Source organism: Silurus aristotelis (genome assembly GCF_946808225.1).
Source record: "Silurus aristotelis genome assembly, chromosome: 9".
In the NCBI taxonomy this organism is placed as follows: domain Eukaryota; kingdom Metazoa; phylum Chordata; class Actinopteri; order Siluriformes; family Siluridae; genus Silurus; species Silurus aristotelis.
In genome coordinates this window covers 22,702,067-22,721,297 of record NC_139582.1, presented here as the reverse complement: position 1 = coordinate 22,721,297, position 19,231 = coordinate 22,702,067, and the positions used below count along the sequence as shown (strand labels likewise).

The window sequence follows — 19,231 nt, the reverse complement described above, 5'->3', positions numbered from 1 at the left end:
CACGAACCGGACATCACTAGAAGAAACGGTCTTCACTCAGTACATTGATCACCTCACCTGACCTGGATAACCAGACATCTCTGTCACGGTAAGAAATTATCTTTTGCTTTAAATTAATCACATTTTACTGTTTGCTTTCATTTTATGTATACCTCTGAAAGATTTGTGGTATTTAAAGTTACAGGCACGATATAAAGAAGGTGAGTGTAAAGAGTTAACTGGTTTACCTCAGAGATAAACACCTGTGGAGAACTGAACATTCTTAACAATTAGCAGATAACTAGGAAATTGTCTACTAAAATGTTTTCTCCATATTGTGTCCTCATGATAACAGGAGGGTGAAACAGTAAAAGCACTGTGGAGTAATCTTTCTCTTTCACTACCTTTATAACGTGTATATATACAATACACAGAGAAAAGCTCTGTGAGGAGATTGTGACAATACTTAACATTATTTTAATGTGATTTAGGTGAAATAGGTAGAGGTGATAGAAATATGAAAGTTTTTTTTTTATCATTTCGAAACATTACTAAAAAATATGATACGTTATGATCACGTTAAAGAGAATGAACGCCATTTTGCGCCGTTCATAAAGTCAGTCAGATGCCCCACCCCCCAAATGTAACTTGCATGTATACAAATAATGGATTGTGCCCTGGTTGATACTAAACTGTCAGTAAGAAAGAGCTGAAGAAAGCGGTTGGTAAATGGTTCACAAATGCAAGAGACAGAGAAGGCAACTGTGCTTTGAGAGCCCAGCGGGACCATGATAGGAGTGCAGTACAGCTGGAAGTGTAAGTCATATAACCTATAGCTAGGGCTGCACAATTAATAATATTTTATCTCAATCACTGTTTTTGCCTCGGTTTAATTAAGGCAATACTCCACCCTGAAATGAAAAATATCTTATAAATTACTGATCCTCAAGGCATCCTATACGGTGGCTGAGAGAGCTCAACATGCTGCAACTTAAAAAACACATGCAAATAGAAAAAAACACCAGCAAATACAACGTTTTCAGTTTGACAACACATGTGCTGTAAACCCTCACAATGCAACCAAGTACAGAAACATCCTGCAAATCCTCACAACACAACCAAATAGCACAAATCACAAAATAAATGTTTCAAGGGGACCACAACAAGTGACAAACCCGTCTGGGAATGCTTATTGTTCAATGTCTATTCGTCAGTGGTGTTGATGTGTGTCGATGACCTGAAAGGTGAGTTGTTTGTTTATTTTATCATTGTTTATTTATGATTCCTTGGCCTTTTGGATATTATTATCCTAAATAATCTGATAAAATGCACAATTAACTGTAAAACTTTATTATGTTAACTGGCAAAGCCAAGGAATTATGATCAGGATGTTAAAATAAACAAAAATCTCACCTTTCAGATCATCAACACCACCACTGATCAATAGACACTGAACAAGCAGTCCCGGGGTCGTCACTTGTTGGGGTCCCCATGAAACATTTATTTTGTGATCTGTGCTATTTGCAGTGCAAATTAATTGGTTGTGTTGTGAGGATTTGCAGGACGTTTCTGTATTTAGTTGTGTTGTGAGGATTTGCAGCACGTGTTGTTTAACTAATGAAGATGTTTTCTTAATTTGCTGGTGTTTTTTTCTATTTGCATGTTTTTTTCAGTTGCAGTGCGTTGAACTTTCTGGGCCACCGTGATCCTAGGTGTGACTTACATCTTTCAGCTGATCAGAATCATTGTTCAATCACTGGCTTTTGGCAAATATTTGTTTAAGAGTCAAGTTCAGACGCAAGGTTAATATTTTAAATGTAACATTCATAAGTTTTGGACTCCATGACTGTTCCCCCGGCATTAGTTATTACTGTGCGAGGCAGAGGTGGAAACAATTTACTAATGAGATTCTAGGATATGTCTTAATTATACTGATACATGTTTTTTTAGATGCTGCTGTGAATGGTAGTATTTTAAAATGTACTAAATTGCCTTTTCTGTCTTCTCTTTCTTTACTGTTTTATAGGTGTGCAGCCGAGGAATCTGCATAGACCCACCAGTGAACTATTCTACTTTAGTAATGCTGTTATTCCTGTTTCCTGTTTTTTTACTTGAATTAATTTAAATTAAATGTGATTTACACATTCTGAGTTGAAGTCATTTATTTTTCACAGTTCAAATACTTAACCATGTGATTTTAAACATATAGCAGCACATAAAATCAACTAATATTAGTTCTTTGTTTGGTCAGGCACAGTTTTACATTGTATTTGGATTTTTCATAGTAAGATTAAGTACACGTTAAGTTCACCCACAGAAATCAATCATGAAATTTATAAATGGGACCCAATTCACACCCACTGTTTATAGAATCTATATAATGTCTAAAAAATATACTTGCATGCATATGGTATAAATTACCTATTATATTATATAATATTATTATTATTATTATTATTATTATTATTATTATTATTATTATTATATTATTGAAGAAAATGTTTTCCTATATACAAAATGTACATGGCCATAAGAACTGGATACAGGCATATGCAGTGTGGTTTTCTTTTTTTTTTTCTTTTCCCAGCACTCCCTGTGTTTACTTAAACAGATCATGTTTTTTTTTTATGATAATGAAATAATTTTGTAACAGGGGCTTATAAAATAAATATATTAGAACTAAAAAACATTAATTGTACTTTTATTTATATTCTCATTTTTAGACAAGAAATGTATATAATTGCATATTCTCTGGCTTTCAGCTGTTATACTATTTGGTCATTCTTACAATCTTAATTATTTAAGTAAGTAAACCGCAGGCCACATTTCCCTCTTTTTTTTCTATCCTTATATATTAATTCGTATTATTATTAATTAATTTATTATTATATTGATTTATTTAATGGTTTTTTATGCCTCTAGTTTCTGTCTCTAAATCTGACATATTCATACTTATTCTTTAGTTACTCTAAATATATGTTTATAACTAATGTGCATATATTCCCAGATCAAACAGATTTTTATTTAACTGACATATCACAATCTCACATGCATATACACATATAAATATATATATATATATATATATATATATATATATATATATATATATATATATATATATATATATATATATATTTGGGATGCCCAAATGGCCCAAAAGTGCATTTTCGGTTTTCGGCCGAAAGACTTTGATCACCGATACAACACGGCCGAAACAGTTTGTTGTGATGACGCAAACAGAAACCGCGGTCTGCACGTGCTTGTCTGAAGCAACATGTCTACGGTGTGGACGTATTTCAGTATATCTGAGAAAGACCCACGGATAGCGATTTGCAAAACATGTAATGGCGAAATTTCAAGAGGGGGTGCGTCTGCAAAGAGTTTTTTTCCACGTCGGGTTTAATTTATCACCAGAAATCCAAACATCCCGATCGCTATGCTTAATATGAGAGGAACGTGGCACAGAAAAGCAAAACCCCTCCGAGCACGTGCACTCCTTCTGTGGCGGACGTTTTTGAAAAGGCAGGAAGTTTCTCAGTGATATTGTTGTATTGTTGTATCTTTAAGCAGTTGCACTTGTTCTGAATGCACTTTGTTTTTATGAAAGAACATATTTAGTTTTACAACCTTTCAGCAGGCCAGAGGGCCTGTACATTATTATTTAATGTACACATGAGTGCATTTAAGTTAAACATTTAGTAAAATTTTAATTTATTTTATCCTGTGCATTGTTGCAATGTGCTATAATGTGTGTATATATATATATATATATATATATATATATATATATATATATATATATATATATATATATATATATATATATAAATGATGTGTATGTATATACTTACCTAATTCACTCACTACATTATACAAATTTTAATTATTAGCAATTTTCTCATATCTCTTATTTAAAAAATCTACTTCACTTTATCTTCTACTACTCCTCTCCCCCACTCCTGCTCCTCACACAACGACATACAACAATGAACATCAATAAAATAACATCCTATTGGGGTGCCCCCCGTCTCTACCATGCAGACCTATTTTGCTAATCAAAACAGAAGTATCTAGAGACAAATATCACTTCATCATCTTCATTTTTATCATCATTTTCTGGATCCTTACACTCGTCAGGCCGAACCTATTTAAATAGCGCAGTGGTTGCATCCGATCATGCTCTTCACACATGAATAGCCGTCACCCCGAAACTTCCTTTCACACACACATTCACACATGTACCCTTCCCACACCACAAACCGGCCCTTTAGCCTCCAGGTTATACCCAACCGGGTAACCACTAGCCAGGAACTGGTCAGTCGGGTGGTATTGGATTCTCGTTAACAGGGTTGCCATGCAGCTTGAGTTCTTGAAAGGACACGTCTCTAGGTTATGTATGCAAGCCTAGTTCCCTGAGGGAACGAGATGCTGTGTGTCTATGACACACTAGCGGCGTCCATGCAGCACTTCCTTCTCTCTTACAGAACCTGGCGCCAGCTTCACTCCATGTGCTTTTTATAGCTTCCTGGTCAAGAAGTCAATTGTACAGATTGTAATTCCATTGGACAGATTAGACATGTGATTCAGAGCATGGACAAAGTGTAATCATTCCCAAAGTCTTTCTTTTGAGACTCATGTCGATAACATTACCTTCATCTTAGAAATATTGCTAAAATAAGAAATGTTATTACAGGATGCAGAAAAAAATTTCATGCTTTTGTTACATCTAGATTGGACTGTTGTAATCCCTTTCTGTCTGAATGTTCTAGTAAGTACAAGTTATGCAGTTAGTCCAGCATGTGGCAGCAAAAGTTCTTAACATGTTCTTACCCCTGTCTTATTCAGTATACATTACAACCCAAATAAATCTCACATCGATTACAAAATACTACTACTGATGTATAATTCACTGAATGATCTTGTGCCACAGTATTGGAGTAAACTTTTGTTCCATTATGATCCCCATGCCAACTTAGATCAAAAGGAGCAGGTCATTTGTTGGTACAGCAGATAACGAATACTACAACAGGGGGCAGAGCTTTCTCTTACAAAGCCACACAGTTATGGAACAACCTTTCAATTAGTGTTCAGGAAGATGACATAGTCTCAGTGCTTAAGTTTAGGCTGAAAATATATTCATTTAGTCAAGCTTTTGGTAAGTTGGTTTTTCTGAGGTAAAGGATCTCTTCTCTTCTCTTCTCTTCTCTTCTTTTCTTTTCTTTTCTTCTCTCTTCTCTTCTCCCCCCAGCGCTAATGCTAAAGAGGCACTGTGTGAACTCTATGGCACTATTAGTGACCTGCAGAATTCTTACCCCAACTAATTGTTTATCGCTGGAGATTTCAACCATGCGTATCTCAGGACAGTGCTCCCTAAACTCCATCAACATGTGGACTTTGCAACGAGAGGAGCAAACACGCTGGATCTTGTTTACACAAACATCCCCAGTGTGTTTTGTGCGGAGCACCGCCCTATCTCGGCTACTCAGACCACATCTCTGTTACGCTAATTCCAGCGTACAGACTGCTCATCAGACACTCTAAACCAGTTCTAAAACAGGTAAATACTTGGCCAGCAGGAGCCACCTCTGCTCTTCAGGACTGTTTTGCGTGCACTGACTGGGACATGTTTAGGGAGGCTGCAACCAACAGCAATTCCATCAACTTGGAGGAGTACACATCATCAGTGACCAGCTACATCAGCAAGTGTTGATGATGTGAGCATCTCCAAGATGCAATCACTACAAGCTCCAACCAGAAGCCGTGGATGACTCAAAAGTGCGTGCGCTTTCAGGGAGGCGAAGCACGCACACGCCAAGAGAATCCACGACCACTTCCAGACAGCGGAATCACCCGGTGCATGTGGCAGGGTATCCAGGCGATCGCAAACTACAAGTCTACATCACCTGCTTGTGATGCCTCCCTCGCAGATGTGCTGAACGACTTCTACGCCCGGTTTGAGGTACAGAACAACGTAAAGGCGAGGAAGACCACCCCTCCTCCCAGTGACCAGCTGCTCTTTGTTTAACCACAGCTGAAGTGAGGAAAACTCTATGCAGAGTTAACCCATGAAAGTCTGCTGGACCAGGCAACATTTCTGTCAGAGTGCTCAGGGAATGTGCAGAACAGCTAGCGGATGTCTTTACCGACATCTTCAACATCTACCTGAGCAGCAACGTTGTTCCTACATGCCTCAAGACAACGACCATCATCCCTGTGCCGAAGAAGTCTACTGTCTCCTGCCTCAATGATTATCGTCCCGTCGCACTCACACCCATCGTGATGAAGTGCTTCCAGAGGCTCGTCATGAGGCACATCAAAACCCAGCCTTCCACCCTCACTGGACCCCATGCAGTCTCCACAACCCTTTATTTAGCCCTCACCCACCTGGACAACAAGGACACGTATGTACAAATGCTGTTCATAGACTTCAGTTCAGCATTCCACACAATCATTCCTCAGCATCTGGTCGATAAGCTGAGCCTACTGGGCCTGAACACCTCCCTCTGCAAATTGATCCTGGACTTCCTGACTGGGAGACCTCAGGAAACAGCATCTACAGCACCACCACACTAAGCACTGGGGCCCCTCAGGGCTGTGTGCTCAGCCCACAGCTGTTCAATCTGCTGACTCACGACTGTGTAGCAATGCACAGCTCGAACCACATCTTCAAGTTCACTGATTACATGATCATGGTGGGTCTCATCAGCAAGAATTACGAGTCAGCATACAGAGAGAAGGTGCACCAGTTGACAGCCTGGTGTGGAGCCAATAACCTGTTTTTGATGGTTGTGGACTTCAGAAGAGCACAGAGCGGCCATTCTCCACTGATCATCGATGGATCCTCAATGGAGATCGTCAAGAGCACCAAATTTCTTGGTGTTCATCTGGCGGATAACCTCACCTGGTCACTCAACACCGGCTCCATCACCAAGAAAGCCCAGCAGCATCTCTACTTCCTAAGAAGGCTGAGGAAAGCTCATCTCTCTCCCCCCATCCTGACCATGTTCGACAAATTTTTCATATTTTTTTTCCCAAAAGTTAAGCACTGTGCTATTATTTCAAGTGAGTAACTCAAATTCACTGGCTTGAAGTAAAGTACAGTGTCCTCCATTTTCTGTTTAGTGACTGCCTATCTCCATGACATTGTTTACCTGACATTATTGCACTCTGAAGATTGTTCACATCAGAATCATGTAATTTTTGCAGTGACTGATTGTTAGTTTTTGCTTTGTCAGATAATATAATTTGTTCTGTATGTTAGAAAAAATTAATGTGAAATGCATTACTATGCATTACTGCATTACTATAAAACTGCATTACAATGCATTACTATAAAAATAATATAATTTGTTCTGTGTTTTAGAATAAATGCAGTTTATCTTCATTTATTCTAAAATACAGAACAAAATATTTTTTAAACTTTACTCTTAAATTATTTATAACTCTTTCATGTAAAAAATGAATTGCAGTAAGCACGCGTGTACTCTATCAATAGACACAATTAAACGGTAGATACTGAATGTGAGAATGAATGCTGGATTTCTTTACTACTCTAATACTTTAATTATCTAATGCTAAATTTACTAATAGGATTTCCATGCATAATCTATCATCTTACCCTGTGGCAGCATGAATTGTGGGATAAAAATATTATTTTAGCTTGACAAGCCACGTGTATGACTGTAAATATATAACAGCAGGTCCTTTTTTTAAAGAGCTTTTTAGAGACTATTATTCCCATATAGCTTAATATTGAGTACATACTGTAAGCACCACATACAGTGTAAACCACATACACTCTAAATGTTCTGTGGAGATTTAGAATGACTGGATTTTTTGTGTTTTTAAATTTAATACAATTTAATTTGGTTGCACATCTTTTGTTCTTCCTTATATAAACGATTTTATTTAGTTGAAATAATTAATTGGGTTCTAAAGTATTAACTTTATTCTTGTTAATTGTAGAACTTTCAGATTCATGTAATTTTTTCTCGTTGTCTTTTGATTTTGTCACTAGACACATTTGTCTTTGTGGTTTATATTCTACTTTTTTTAATTATATACATTCTGAGCTATGATTTTCTGTTTTGTGTTTCATGCTGTTTTTGCTATACTTTCTGATTTATGTATGGATTACCCTTTTTTTGTTTCTGACTCTCGCTTTGGACTGTTATGATTGAGATTTACCCAGATAAACAATATGCTGAGTATATATGCTTCTATCCTGCTGTCTTATCATGTTACAGTTTTACATCCAATTGGAACAAAGATACATCTAATATGAACTAGTTCAGTGGGATAAAAAATAGTTTTAAAACAAGATAGAAGCATTTTCCAGTGCATTCAGAGTAGCATATAACCCAAGATAAGGGACACTGTTAGTTGTGATCCATTTACAGTGGAACCCACTTATCTCGACCTCGGTTAACTCGACAACCCTATTAAGTCGACGTTTTTGAAGTGGAACCGCCAAATTCTCGCTTTGTCTAAGCATTTTTTATCGGTTATGTCGACTTTTTTATGTCGCCGAACCATGATATCTCGAGCACAAGGGGGGGAAAATTTGCCATTTAACGTCAGTTATCTCGATCAGCGCTGTGCAGCCGCAGAAGAACTCGCGAAAGTGGCGGAAAAATCAAGCCTTACAGATGCTACAGGTGTTGTATTGTATACGGGTGAATCTCTGCTGTTAGTTAGTGCACGTATGCCTTTTGAACAGCACACGGGAGAACGTGGGATGAGCAGCAAAAGCATAGAATGAACACCGGCAGGATCGGGGGGGGGAATCCACGATGCGCTTTGGGAAGAAAAGCGCAGCCGTTGAGAGTGTGCCGGTGGGAAGGCACGTACCGGGATACGCATGCGCGATAACAACGACCGCCGTAAACCAACATATACCAACAATAACGGACAGTGAGAGTGTGGAAGTTTAAATAGGAGCTGGTGATGGGTGCTAAACGAGCACCATATGTGCGCAATTGAAGCCGGGAGCGTCAGAGAAAGCGGCCGAGAAAGCACCTGCCACGCCAAAGGGGGCGTGGCAGGTGGATTCCTGACAGTTAACAAACATGTATGTAAATTTTTATAGCATGCCTTCATCAAACAAATCGCAGCAACGCTGTTGTGTAAAAAAACCCTCCAAAAACACGTGCATGCACATTCTCATTTATTAACGCACATCATCTACATAAAGAAATTTCAAGCACGTTAATATACTGCCGCCATATTGATTTTCGTTTATCTCGATCATCGGTTATCTTGATGCTTTTTGGCAACCCCCTAGGACATCGACATAACCGGGTTCCACTGTATCTTACTGTAGGCTAATGTCTCATGCCTTACCTCAAACTGTCACCCTGCTGCATTGGCCTCTTTAGTTCTCATGCCAAATCTTCTATCACTCTCCTCCTTTTTAAACCCACCAAATGTGTCACTTAGTGATTACTTCTTGATACATTTTTATTTATTCCAGGACTTGCTAAACACAGATCACATAATTTTAAACTAATTCAACTAGTATAACTATTAGTCGGCATCCTGCAATATCACATTTAATGATATATAGTTTAAAACTGCTATTTTATCTAATTTCCATTTTCATACATGCACTATTCCAATCAGGAAATCATATGACAGCAGCACAATTTGAGGTGGATGGGCTACAACAATAGAATACCACATAATTTTCTTCTTTACTTCTTCTACATTTTTATTTATTCCAGGACTTGCTAAACACAGATCACATAATTTTAAACTAATTCAACTAGTATAACTATTAGTCGGCATCCTGCAATATCACATTTAATGATATATAGTTTAAAACTGCTATTTTATCTAATTTCCATTTTCATACATGCACTATTCCAATCAGGAAATCATATGACAGCAGCACAATTTGAGGTGGATGGGCTACAACAATAGAATACCACATAATTTTCTTCTCCTGTCAGCCTGGACAGATGAAGATTTGGAAAAAAAAACAAAGTTCCCTCTTGAGTCTGGTTCCACTCAAGGTTTCTTCCATTTCGGGGAGTTTTTTCTTGCCACAGTCACCACCAGCTTGCTCATTAGGGACAAACTTTTAATTATAAAGAGCAATTTGTTCTTTTTTTTTTTACTGCATTGTCTGTGTAAACCTGCTTTGAGACAGTGTCCTGTGTTAAAAGTGCAATACAAATAAAATGTAATTAAATTGAAGAATTTAATTGATAAAGTGCTTAATAAAGTAATGAATAAATAAATACCATCCTTCCCTACTTCAAGCACATTGTGGGGTATTGTCAGCAGGTCCAAACTAACCTTGCAAGCTCTTGTATATTGGACACTCAGTTTTTTTGCCAATCCAAAAGAAAAGATCAAGTAATGTTTTATGCATGATGTTTTTAAATGTTAAAAGCTTCTACTACCATCTTAGTCATTTTGTATAAAGACAGTGCTATAATGTAAGTTCATCTGTATCTGTATATCTTTAGCACTGTAGATAAAAAATAGAGACCTTAACCCTATTGAACACCTTTGGGAAGAATTGGAATGCTGACTTAAAATTTAAATATCTAGTGGATGTCCAGGTTTTTTCAATTATCAAGAAACTTCTTATGGCCTGGTTTTATAAGTGTTAATTTCAACACTCACAGACTATATGGACAAAAGTATTGGGACACCTGACCTTTACAGCTATTTGTAGCTATCCCTATTACCACAAAGTTGGAGGCACACAATTGTATAGGACAGGGGTGGCCAACCCGCGTGCGGCTCTTTGGCTGGTTTCATGCGGCTCTTACATTCATATCGATTTTTGTGTGTTTGATTTTTAATGTGCGTGTTCGCTTTGCTTAAGTTCAATACGGTATTTTTAAGACCTAAATGAGCTTGCCCCTACTGGGAAACTCTGCGGTATATCAGACCTTGGCATGAGGCCAATCATAAATTACAGAGATGCACCGAGAATTTTCGGAAATACCTAAATCCCCGAAACAACACGACAGAAACACAATTGTAATGACGCAATAAAAAAGCGCAGCCAGCACATGTCTGCGGTGTGCGTATAGCGATTTGCAAAACATGCAATGCTGAAATTTCAAGAGGGGGTGTATCTGCAAAGAGTTTCTCCAAGTCGGGTTTAATTTATCACCTGAAATTCAAACATCCCGATTGCCTTCTAAATATAAGAAGAACGCGGCGCAGAAAAGTAAAGTCAATCCGAGCATGCGCACTCCGTCTGTAGAGGACGTTTTTGAAAAGGCAGGAAAGTTTTCCAGTGATGGTTCAAAGGCAAAAGGCATAACACAAAAAATTATGGATTTCATTCACTTTTGAATTGAATTTTCATTTCGGTGCATCCCTAAAATATAATCGTTGGTGTGGCCCTCTGACACAATTCAGGTTTCTCATGTGGCCCCTTGTAAAAACGAATTGCCCACCCCTGCGGTATATTTCCTCATATCATCTAAGGGAGTTTTTCCTTGCCACTGTCGCCACGGCTTGCTCATCAGGGATAAATACACACCATTCACCTTCACTGTTGTTTTCTGTAAAGCTGCTTTGAGACAATGTCTGTTGTGAAAAGCGCTATACAAATAAACTTGACTTGACTTGACTTGACTATATTTATCTCACGCATTTGACGAAAATACCATATTACACTCAAGCGAAGTGAACACGCACATAAAAAAAACAAAGTCTGTGTTTTCTACCCTGAAACACGTGAAATCAAAGCATCGATCTGTTCTGACTGACACCCACGTGAAAGAATTGCTTCGAGTGGCAACAACGGAATACGAGGCAGATTTGAAGGGGATTGTTCAAGGCAAGGATGCCAAAAGTCCCACTAAGTAACATGCATAGTAAAAGAAAAACACTATTGTAAATTATTATATTTTTGTTTGTGGACTTGGTTAAACAAAGAGTTTGTGTGTGTGAGACAGTGCACACAATGTTCATTGTTGAAAATGACTGTCCTGTGGTCTTAGAACTGTAGGAGTCAATTTCTGTCATTATGTTGGTGTGTGACATTTACAATAAATCTGGCTCTGTGTGTGTGTGTGTGTGTGTGTGTGTGTGTGTGTGTGTGTGTGTGTGTGTGTGTGTGTGTGTGTGTGTGTGTGTGTGTAAGAGGAAGGGATGGGTGATGTTCATGTGTGCCCATGTGTATGATGTGGCTCTTTGCGGTAACACAGTCAAAAATGTGGCTCTCGGTCTCTGACTGGTTGGCCACCCCTGGTATAGGATGTCTTTGAATGTGGTAGCATTCAATTTTCCCTTCAGTTGAACTAGGAAACCCAATCCTGTTTCAGCATGACAATGCCCCAAATGCACAAAGTAAGCTCTGCTACCTTGGTTTACATGGGTTGGAGTGGAAGATCTTGTGTGGTCTGCTATAGAGCTCTGACCTATGAACAGATTAGGATGAATTGGAACATTGACTGCACCCTAGGACTCTTCATTCTACGAGTACCTGTTTTTACTAGGTGAATGAGCACACATATGTTTAATTAGTCAACATTTTATAACTAATTTAGTTTTTATTATTGAGCATTTAAACATCCGGGTCTGTGTATACTTTTCATCTTAGTGTTCTCTACTAAAGAACTAAGACACTGGTTATAACCTTCTCTACATTAAGTCTCTCAAACTGAGCCTAACATAGAAACATAGAAATCTTGGTTATCGACAATAAAATACACATCACTTGTGCCCTGTAGCTGACTTCTGCATGTAACACTGTTGCATATTTGTGTGTATAGACAGTCACTGCACTTTCCATAACTTCTAAAGTTTAAACATATTAGTAGCTATAGGTTTTTGAAAATGATTTAAAAAGAAACAGTGCCTAACTTCTTTCTCTTTTTTATTCTCTTTCTCTCTCTATCTCCCAATCTCACTCAGTATGTCCCTCCAGACCTGTGCATCTGTAACTTTGTGTTGGAACAGTCACTGTCAGTCCGGGCACTGCAAGAGATGCTGGCCACAACCGGGGAAAATAATGAAGTGAGTACACAACATGTCAGATGTCTATTATAGTTTTCATGATATATAAATTAACATTTCTTTAAATTATCCTTACGGCTTCCTCAAACTGTTACTACAAAGTTGAAGGTACACAATTATAAGATTTTTGGATTCAGTAGCATCAAACTTTCTCGTCATTTGAACTAGGAGACTAAAACATATATACATACATATATATAAGAGCTCTCAATCGGTTTAACATAGTCGGTAAACATGGTTTTTAAAGAATGTTCTTGTCTATTAAACAAATGGAAAAAAGGACACAGGTTCACATAACTTCTCTTTCTTTCCACTGAGCCTGTTTCTCAAACAGACAAGCCTGTTTACATTTTCAGATGACAGGGCAGCTTATAAAAATACTCTTGTAAATGTTTTTAAGTAATTATGGTGTTTTAAATTATGCAAATCATCAGAACACCACACAAAACTTTAATTGCTACTTTAATTGCCGGATGTGTGCATCATGGCAGATTTTGGTGCTTGATTTAAGACTTTGTGCATCAGTAAATCTGATCTCAATTCATTTTTAATTTTAACAGTGAACATTGTCTCAAAGCAGCTTTATACACATAATGTGGTGATAAAAATGAATATGTTCTTTATAAGTGTAAGTTTGTCCCTGATGAACAAGCCGGTGGCGACTGTGGCCAGGAAAAACTCCCCAAGATGGCATAAGGAAGAAACCTTGAGAGGAACCAGACTCAAGAGGAAACCCATCCTCATCTGGGTTGCACCGAATGTCCATTATTTACAGATAAACGATGTTGCAGGGTACAGTGATGGTGATCAAAGCAAACTGTAGTCCTGAGTCGGTGTAGCAGACTGTTGACATTAACTACAGTCCAAATCCATCCTCAAAGCTTGCGTTCTTAATCCGTAATTTCATGGAACCCCAGTTATGGCAGCATAACTAAAAGGAGAACCAGAAGGTTACACAGCCATGAGGGATCTCTGGGATAAGAGACGACCCACCACACTCTTTTACCTAAAAATCTACTGATAAAATATTAGACTAGATAAATATGTTTTTAGCCTCAAATTGAACACTGAGACTGTGTCTGAGTCCCAAACACTGATTGGAAGGCTGTTCCATAACTGTGGGGCTTTATAAGAGAAATATCTGCCTCCTGCTCTAGTTTTCATTATTTGATGTACCAACAAATTGTTACAGAAGTTCACTCAGACACTGCAGCGCGAGACCTTCAAGTGCTTTATACGTCAGTAGTAGTATTTTATAATCAATGCGACATTTGATTGGGAGCCAGTGTAGACTGATTAAAACAGGGGTGATATGGTTATATTTTTTAGATCTAGTAAGGACCCTTGCTGCTGCATTCTGCACTAACTGAAGCTTATTTATGCACTTACTTGAACACCTGTTAGATTTATATCATGCCCAAACAAAACGTAATTCTTGGAGAGGTTTTCCATATGAACTACGATGCCCTTTCTGATATCAGGGAAGAATCACACAGCACACAGAATGGAGCAATGTTCTTCTTCGGTTTATTGCAGGCAGCAGACCCGTATATATATACACACATTGGAAACAAAGCCTGACCTTAAGCTGTTTCCTGTTTAGACCAGAGGATATGCTAGCCGGAGATGTGTGAGCCCAGATAAAGACTTCCTGTATACCTTACATACTAACATCATAAATATTCTATTGACACTGAACAGACAAAGGAATGTGTGTGAACCAGTGTGAGAATCAGCTTAACACTAACAATGGCCACTTTAAATCATTTATGATTTAGCATCACACACCAAAACATAGGATGTTCTCCCTGGGAACAGAATCGGTGACATAAACTGCAAATGAAAAGATAAAGACAAACAAAAACATACAGATTCCTTTTTATTTTGTCCCTACATGCATATAACCCCTCATCATCACCACTCCAATCGAGGCCATGTTCGATAATATGACAATCAGCATTATCAGGTCTATAGGTACAACAGGTAGATCCTACAACATCACATACTCCACCTTGAATAGTATTGAGTTGATCTAAAACGAAGCGATTTTGAAGGGCAGTTAATCTCAAACCTCGAAGTTCTACTCTAATTCCTTGCATCATAGCTGTGGTGGCATTCATAAAAGAGATTAACTCATACCGGGTTACCTCAACTTCTATCATCAGATTAAGTTTTTTTTTAAACAACAGTACCTGCTGATGCAAGGTCTTCCTAAAGTTGCGCCCGAGTGGTTCTTGGCTCTTGGCAAACTCTCCTGAATATTCTTTGGACTCCTCAGACAGGGACCTTACGTGGATCACCTGATCGTGGGCGGTTTATGGTGAGCTGATGCTCTTTCCATTTCCAGATAATGGCCCCCATAGTGCTCACAGGAACATTCAGCATTCTGGAAATGCACCTATAACCATTCCCATCAAAATGCTTTTCAATGATAATATTACGAAGATAGAGAGAGTTCTTTCTTTTACCCATCATGGGTAATGAGAAGCCTTTATAGGCCATCAATTAGTCTAAAAGATATTAGACTAAAGCAGCTGATATCAACTAGTACTGATAGGGGGCAGGGTTTCTCTCTCAATACTGACAGATTTCGAGTGATCTCTCCTGGCTGGAAATTTTGTGTCAATAGCCCACTTAGAAATCCCCTTACTGATAAAATGATGTGTCAAATACTTATTTTCCCCGCTGTATATCTTACATACTAACCTCATAAATATTCTATAGACACTGAACAGACAAAGGAATGTGTGTGAACCAGTGTGGGAACCATCTTAACACTAACACCCATACAGTTAAGCGTTACAATAGTCTAATCAATATGTAATAAAAGCATGAACTAGTTTTTCTGCATTCTGTAATGACATCATATTTCAAATTTTAGCAAAATTTCTAAAGGTGAGAGAAGTAATGGTAATCCTGTTAATATTATTCATGTGAGCCTCAAAGGAAAGACTAGGGTCAAAAATCACACCAAGGTCTTTGACTTCTGTACACAATGATAAACACCATCCAGAGATGCAAAGTAATTAGAAAGCTGCATGTGGTCCTAGTAAAAGTACTTCCGTCTTATCTGAGTTGAGCAGAAGAAAGTTATCAAGCATTCACTGTCTGATGTCCTTTACACACTCCTCAACATTTTTAAGATGATCTCTCTCATCTGGCTTCGCTGAAATATACAGCTGTGTATCATCAGCATAGCAATGGAAGCGAATACTATGTATAATTTCACCCAGAGTCAGCATATATAAAGAGTAAAGCAGTGGGCCTAGGACAGATCCTTGAGGAACACCAAACTCACATCAACAAACCATTTACATCAACAAACTTACATCGATCAGTCAAATGAGACCTAAGCCAGGAGAGAGCTGTTCCCTTTATTCCAACAATGTTCTTAAGGCTAGCAAGCAGGATAGTATGATCAATGGTGTCAAAAGCTGCACTAAGGTCGAGCAAAACAAGTAAAGAGACAAAACCGTGAAATCTGGCCAATAGGCTAGACATGATGTCATTGGCGGGCGACGTCGCGTAAACCAGGAAGCTACAAAATGGCTGTGCGGTGGTACCGACATTAGCTTCTACTTGTCCAGGTAAGCGCTTTGTGTGTGTATCTGTGCAGTCATGAGCTTACATGCAGGCAGAATTCTGATGTGTTGTTTGCTTAGCTTAGGAGCATGTTTAGTTGGCTCTCAAAGGAGTCAGCTATTAGCATTTTAGCCATGTGGCTATGCGCTCCTGGCTGCTGGCCGAGCTCCTGTTCCCTGGGGAGAGCGCTCGTTCGGTGGTTCCTTCTCCCGGTGCGTGTAAAGGGGTGCTCCTTATTTCTTCCTCTGAGGAGAGCGCTCTCCCTCACGGCTCGGTCCCACTTTGCCGAGGCTAGCGACGCCAGCGGTCGTGTGGCTCACAGGCCGACCTGGCAGAAGGCGTAAAGTCGGACGAGTCCTTTCCAGCCTCCCCTGCCGGGTTGAGCGCCTGCTCTCTCGGGGGAAGCACGCCTGGTGGCTGCAGTGGGAGCAGCGTCTCTCCTTCTGAGGAGAAAGGGATGATGGACGCTAGCGAGCCTGTGGACTCCTCACAGCCTCTGCTGTACGAAGTGCTCCCTGAGGTCGTGACATGGTTGTGTCCAACCTCGAGCCAGCTTGGCCGGCCGAGGAGCAGAAGCAGCGCGCACCCAGTGAGGTGGATGAGCATTTCCTGCGCCTCGTGTCACAGCCTCAGCGCCTTCCCCGACCTGCACACCGAGGTGTCCAGGTCCTGGGAGACCCGTCTGCAGTGCGTGCCTCTCCCAACGATCCTCGCTGTACGCGAATGAAGTTTGGCTAAGGAGTGCGGCTACGGGATGATGCCACATCACTGAAGGCTTCGGTATGCCTACAAAAAGCCACTTTGGCTCTAGTAGGTAGGGCTATGCGGCAGGGCCGGCTGCGGGTTGCCTCCACACGATGAGTGTGTTGCAAGCATACCAGGCTGGCCTGCTATGAGAGATGGCGAGGGCTTACCTTCTGAACGCCCCGGTGGCCCCTCCTGGCCTGATCTGGTGATGCTGTAGGTAAGAGAGATTTCCGGCGGGTTCAGGAGACTGCGGCAGCGTTTCAGTGGTACTTCCCCGCCGCTCCCGTGGGCCTGCTCGGCGGCAGCCTTGGCCTGGTACGTCCAGGCACCGTGAAGCCCAGAATGAGAGTGTTGCTACCCAGTCCCCAAGGGTAGGTCCTAGGGGCCCCTGGCAATGCTCTAGGACCAAGGAGGAGCTGGCCGACCTGAGGATCATCCTTGCCTCTAATAAACGGGCCATGGTGCACAAGTCCTTACATCTTGGAGGGCGGTGTACACCTCATGCTACGGTGTCCGTCCCTTCCCAGCACCCCTTGGGAGGCCGGTTTGTTAGCCTGTGATTCCACTCGGCCTCCTCCTTATAAAACCCCTCCAGTGGTGGCTCCAGGGCAGAGGGTTCTACCGGAGAGGGAATCAATACCATTAAGGTCTCATGGCATGCCCTTCGAGCCTTAGATGTGTGGAAGGACCCAGCGTTTCTGTCCAATGTCAAAACGCCACACATGTAGTTGGATCCAATTGGCACTGGTACGTCTCTAGATGGTTCGGGATGTTTGTGAGTGATATTAACAGCACAAGTTGATAATGTGCATGTGATTAGATGTTCTGGAGCACAAGGTTATGTGTTATGTGTAGGCTTTGCTAAAAAGATTTGTTTTTAATCTGCACTTAAACTGGGAGTGTGTCTGAGCCCCGAACACTGTCAGGAAGACTGTTCCAAATATTAGAAGCTAAATGTGAGAATGATCTACAATACGGCAGTGGTCTCTTATATCAACCACCAGGGGGGGGTCTCCGGTCTCGCCCCTTGTACAAGCTGGCACGAGAGATCCTCCTGTGGTCCCAGGACAAACTCCTCTTGCCGAGAGGGGTTTACATCCTGGGACGGTTGAATTGCAGAGCAGATGCCCTGTCGAGACAATGGCTGAGGCCTGGGGAATGGAGACTCCACCCCAATAGGGCTGGATGCCATGGTGCAGTCGTGGCCGAGGTTACGCCTGTATGCCTTCCGCCCCCCAGATCGTGCTGCTCTCGGATATTCTGGAGAGAGTTCCCCGGGGAAGGAGCCAGTCTCCTCTTGGTAGCACCTCGATGGCCAGGCAAGCCATGGTTTGTGGACCTGGTGTCCCTCCTCGAGAGCCCTCCTTGGAAAATTCCTCCCAGGAGGGATCTCCTCTCGCTGGTGGGATGAACCCTGGTTCACCCTTGCCCGGAGTTGTGGAAGCCCTCAAGGGCCACAGTTCATAGCAGCTGGTCTCTCTACTGAGGTAGTGGAGACCCTACTCCATTCCAGAGCTCCCTCCATGAGGAGGTTGTACGCCGCACGGTGGTGGCTGTTCATGTCATGGTGTGAGCACCATGGCTTAGACCCAGTTAACTGCCTGGTTGGTTCAGTTTTGGAGTTCTTATGGAACCAGTTTGCCACAGGGTAAACCTCTTCAACCCTGAATGGTTTACGTGTCCGCTGTTGTGGCTTATATTTCCCCGCCTGCGGTTAGGCACCCTCTAGTGACACATTTCCTTTGCGGCGTACAGAGTCTGCGACCCGGGATGCGACCCAGAGTGCCTGTCTGGGACCTGTCTGTAGTGTTGGCAGCTTTATCCTAGCCCCCCCTTTTGAGCCCTTGGCCGAAGCGGCCCTTAGGTACCTAAGGTGCCTATGGCTCCCGCATGACCTGTCGTACTGCAGGTATTCTGCCCTCTGTTCCTAGCC

At 40.7% G+C, this 19,231-nt stretch overlaps 1 protein-coding gene across 1 annotated transcript in view; it reads left to right on the top strand.

The window, feature by feature from the left end:
• The window catches only part of LOC310731139 (ryanodine receptor 3), a 417,468-nt gene that overhangs the window by 34,956 nt on the left and 363,281 nt on the right, over positions 1–19,231 (top strand). The window contains 1 exon segment of the mRNA XM_083550556.1: positions 12,868–12,969. Coding sequence (XP_083406682.1) covers positions 12,868–12,969 — 102 coding nt within the window.